General features: G+C 59.6%; 1 protein-coding gene across 1 annotated transcript in view; it reads left to right on the forward strand.

Moving 5' to 3' along the window:
• Positions 1-3,367, forward strand: part of VOLCADRAFT_100946 (uncharacterized protein) — a gene marked incomplete at both ends in the record, with an annotated part of 15,421 nt that overhangs the window by 7,370 nt on the left and 4,684 nt on the right. Inside the window, 5 exons of the mRNA XM_002959430.1 lie at positions 62-277; positions 788-1,141; positions 1,626-1,776; positions 1,976-2,121; positions 2,826-2,998. Of these exons, the coding sequence (XP_002959476.1) occupies positions 62-277; positions 788-1,141; positions 1,626-1,776; positions 1,976-2,121; positions 2,826-2,998 (1,040 nt within the window). The remainder of the gene's footprint in view (positions 1-61; positions 278-787; positions 1,142-1,625; positions 1,777-1,975; positions 2,122-2,825; positions 2,999-3,367) is intronic.

A 3,367-nucleotide genomic window follows, 5' to 3' on the forward strand; every position in this document is an offset into this window, starting at 1 on the left:
GTACTGCAATCTGCAATGTTCGTACGCCCACCTCTTGGGCGCCTCTTTCGGGACGCTTCAGGCTCTGACACGGACACCTAGAAGGACGACGGCGGCAGCTCGTACATTTCCGCCGCCGCCGCCGCCGCAAGCGCGACAAGACTCTGAGCCACAGCCGGCAACGGCCGACGCCGCTGACAATCCCGCCGCCACCGCTGCCGCCGCCAACCGAATACCCGTACAGCGGCGCGCTGGCGTGTGGAAGAACCGGGTCGGGGGCCGCGGCGGCGGCGATGACGTCAGCACAGAGGCCGCCGCTGCAGGAGTTGTGGAGGCCAGAGAGGCGGCGGCGGCGGCGGCGGCCCGGTTAGAGACCAATGCAATGAATGTTGACGTTGGCGTTGACGTTGACGTCGACGTTGACGTTGATGATCAAGAAGGCAGTGAAGGTGATCCGCTCCGTAGACAAGCGCCAGGAGGGCCCTCGAACGGCAACAGTACAGGGGTATCACCTGCCGTTGCCGCGTTGAATGGTGTACGGCAACGCAGTCCCGCTGCCGTACACGAGGAAGGCGGCGGCTTACCGGCTAAGCGTCCTTTTACCGCCGTTGCTGCCGCCACCGCCGCCGCCGTGGATCTTCCTGACGGGTTGTCCGAGCCGGCAGCGGCTAGACAGGCAGCGGCGGCGGCGGCGGCGGGCGATGATGTCGTCGCCGAGCTGTCGCAGCCGGCCGCGACGGCGGCGGCGGCGGCGGCAGCGGCGGCGGCGGACGACGAGGAGGTCCTGGTGGGTCCGCCACGTCCGCAGGAAACGGCGGATGGCGGCTTGGAGGACGTGTGTCTGGCGGATGCCGAGGGTGGTGCGGCGGCGGAAGACTGCATGGTGACGGAAGGGACGGAAGCGACGGAGGCGGCGGAGGCGACGGAGGCGACGGAGAGGACGGAGAGGACGGAGGCGACGGAGAGGACGGAGAGGACGGAGGCGACGGGGGTGGTGGACGGCACCAGGATTGGTTCGATGGACGATGATGGTGGTGATGATGATGATGATGACGATGATCCGTCAGACGACGACGAAGGGGAGGACGAGGTGGCGGCAGCTGATACGGCGCGGGGGCTGCTGGACAGCCGGTCCGACATCGAGTACGACAGCGATTCGGATGTGATGTCCATGGAAGGAGAAGCCAGCGAGGAGGATCCGGATTTGGAGCCCTTTTTGGAGTAGTGAGTCGCCGTACGCCGTGTTTGTCGTCGTGCTGTATGTGTGTATGTGAATGCATGTCGCCGTGTCATCGATTTGTGTGTTTTGCTGTATGCCGCCTTTCCATCGTTCCCGATCGGAAACCTCCTTCCCTTTTTCCCTATATATGCATGTATGTACGTATGTATGTATGCATGTGTGCATGTATGTATGCACGCATGGATTCACGCCACTACATTACCCAACCACAAAAAAATGCAACCCCCCCTCCTTGGTCGCCTTTTTGATTTCTTATCCTTGCCCCCTGCCGCACTTGCCGTACAGCTACGCACGTGCTATGGAGTTGCTAGGAAGCACCAGCAGTAGCAACGGTAATGGCGGCGGCAGCAGCAGCACCCCCACGCCCTCCTCGTGCCGACATGCTACTGCCGCCACGGTGGGGCAGTGTGGGGGGCAGCGGTACGGCAGCAGCCAGGTGGATTTGACAGCTACGGCTACAGCTTCAGTACGGCACATGCCTGGGGGGGCTTGGTATGGCAGTGCTGGTGGACGGAGGATGCTTCAGAGATACGTTGGGCAATGCAATGTGCAGACCGGTGGGTCGGTTGGGGTTGGTTGGCGGTGGTTGGTTGGGTCTCTCCGGACGACGGATCGGACTCCAAAGGCGCTCCTGAGGTCCCTCAGTGCACCGCGCACCCACCACTCACGATCCCGCTACTGCTACTGCTACTGCGCCCACTCTCGCTACTGCTACTGCGCCTACTCTCGCTACTGCTACTGCTACTGCCCACACAGACATCAAGGAGGTCAACTTCATTGGCTGCGATGACCGGGTGGTAGCGGCAGGCAGCGATTGTGGCAGGGTGTTTTTGTACGATGCCGACACGGGTGCCGTACTGCGGGCCCTAGCAGCGGATGAGGACGTCGCCAACTGTGTGCAGGTGGGTGTCTGTCTGTCTGTCTGTCTGTCTGTCTGTATGTATGTATGTATGTATGTTGTTACAGGGTGGTTAACTTCGCCAGCGGCCCCCTTTCCCGAGGCAGTCTCTGCTCTCCCCTGCGAGAGGGGCACCCAAATCCATTCACCCCATCCGACTTCAGAGTGTATTCGTTGGGTTCAGCAACTCACCACCAGCATCCAACCAAATCTAGCGGATGAACGGTGCATCAACTTAGTTCCTGGTCAGCTCGCAAGTTGATGTTATCACGTCCTACACCGCCCACAAGATGGGGGGCCACCTGCCATTTCATCACCTCTCAAATACCCGAGAGGACGGCAGGCGAATTTGAACCCGGGTCGGCCGGGAGCAGAAGTCAGGCCTTAACCTCTGCCAGCCGCCTGCCATATAGTCTGTATGTATGTGCGTGTAATGGGGAAAAGAATTCATGGAAGTGGGACAAGGAGGAGGAGGAGGAGGAGAAAGGGGAAGACGAGGATGAGGAGGAAGATGAAGAGGAGCGGTCGCTGCCTCATGTTGTCCTCCATCGCCCGGCACCCAAACCACCACCCGGTCCGTTCACCTGTAAGTATATACTTAACTAACCAACTACCTGCATAACTACCTAACGATAGACCTACCTGGCTAACTACCTACTAATTACCTACCTAACTCTTAACCCTGTTTGCCGGCACCCGTCGCCGCAGTGCCACCCCACGTTGCCTGTTTTGGCCACCAGCGGTATCGAGAACGTCATCCGGCTGTGGTCCCCGCGAGACGCCCCTCCAGCGGCTGAGGCGGTTCCGGAGCTGGAGCAGGAGCTGAGGTCCGTGGTGGACGGGAACCAGGAGCGCATGAACGAGGGGCCCTCCGTGTTCAGGTAGGGGTGTGTATGTCGGTATGTCAGTTTGTGTATGTTTGCCGGGCTGTTGTTGGGTTTGTTGGGATTGTTGACTGTATGTGTTGTCTGTCTATTCTGTTTGTCTATGTGTCTGTCTGTTCGTCTGTCGTGTCCCTATCTGCCTGTCTATCTGTCTGTCTACATGCCTGCTTATCTGTCTACTTGTATGCGTGTGCTTGTGCACACACACACACAAAAAAAAGAAAAAATTCGCACGTGCCTGCACGTGTAGTGTACATGTGCGTTTCGTGACTTCCTTTTCTTTGTCGTCCTTTCCCCCTTTCCCTCCCCCCTCCTCTTCCCTCATTCCCCTCCCTCCCCTCCCCTTCTTCCCCCTTCTTCCCCCTT

This window comes from Volvox carteri (genome assembly GCF_000143455.1).
Source record: "Volvox carteri f. nagariensis unplaced genomic scaffold VOLCAscaffold_243, whole genome shotgun sequence".
Taxonomy (NCBI): domain Eukaryota; kingdom Viridiplantae; phylum Chlorophyta; class Chlorophyceae; order Chlamydomonadales; family Volvocaceae; genus Volvox; species Volvox carteri.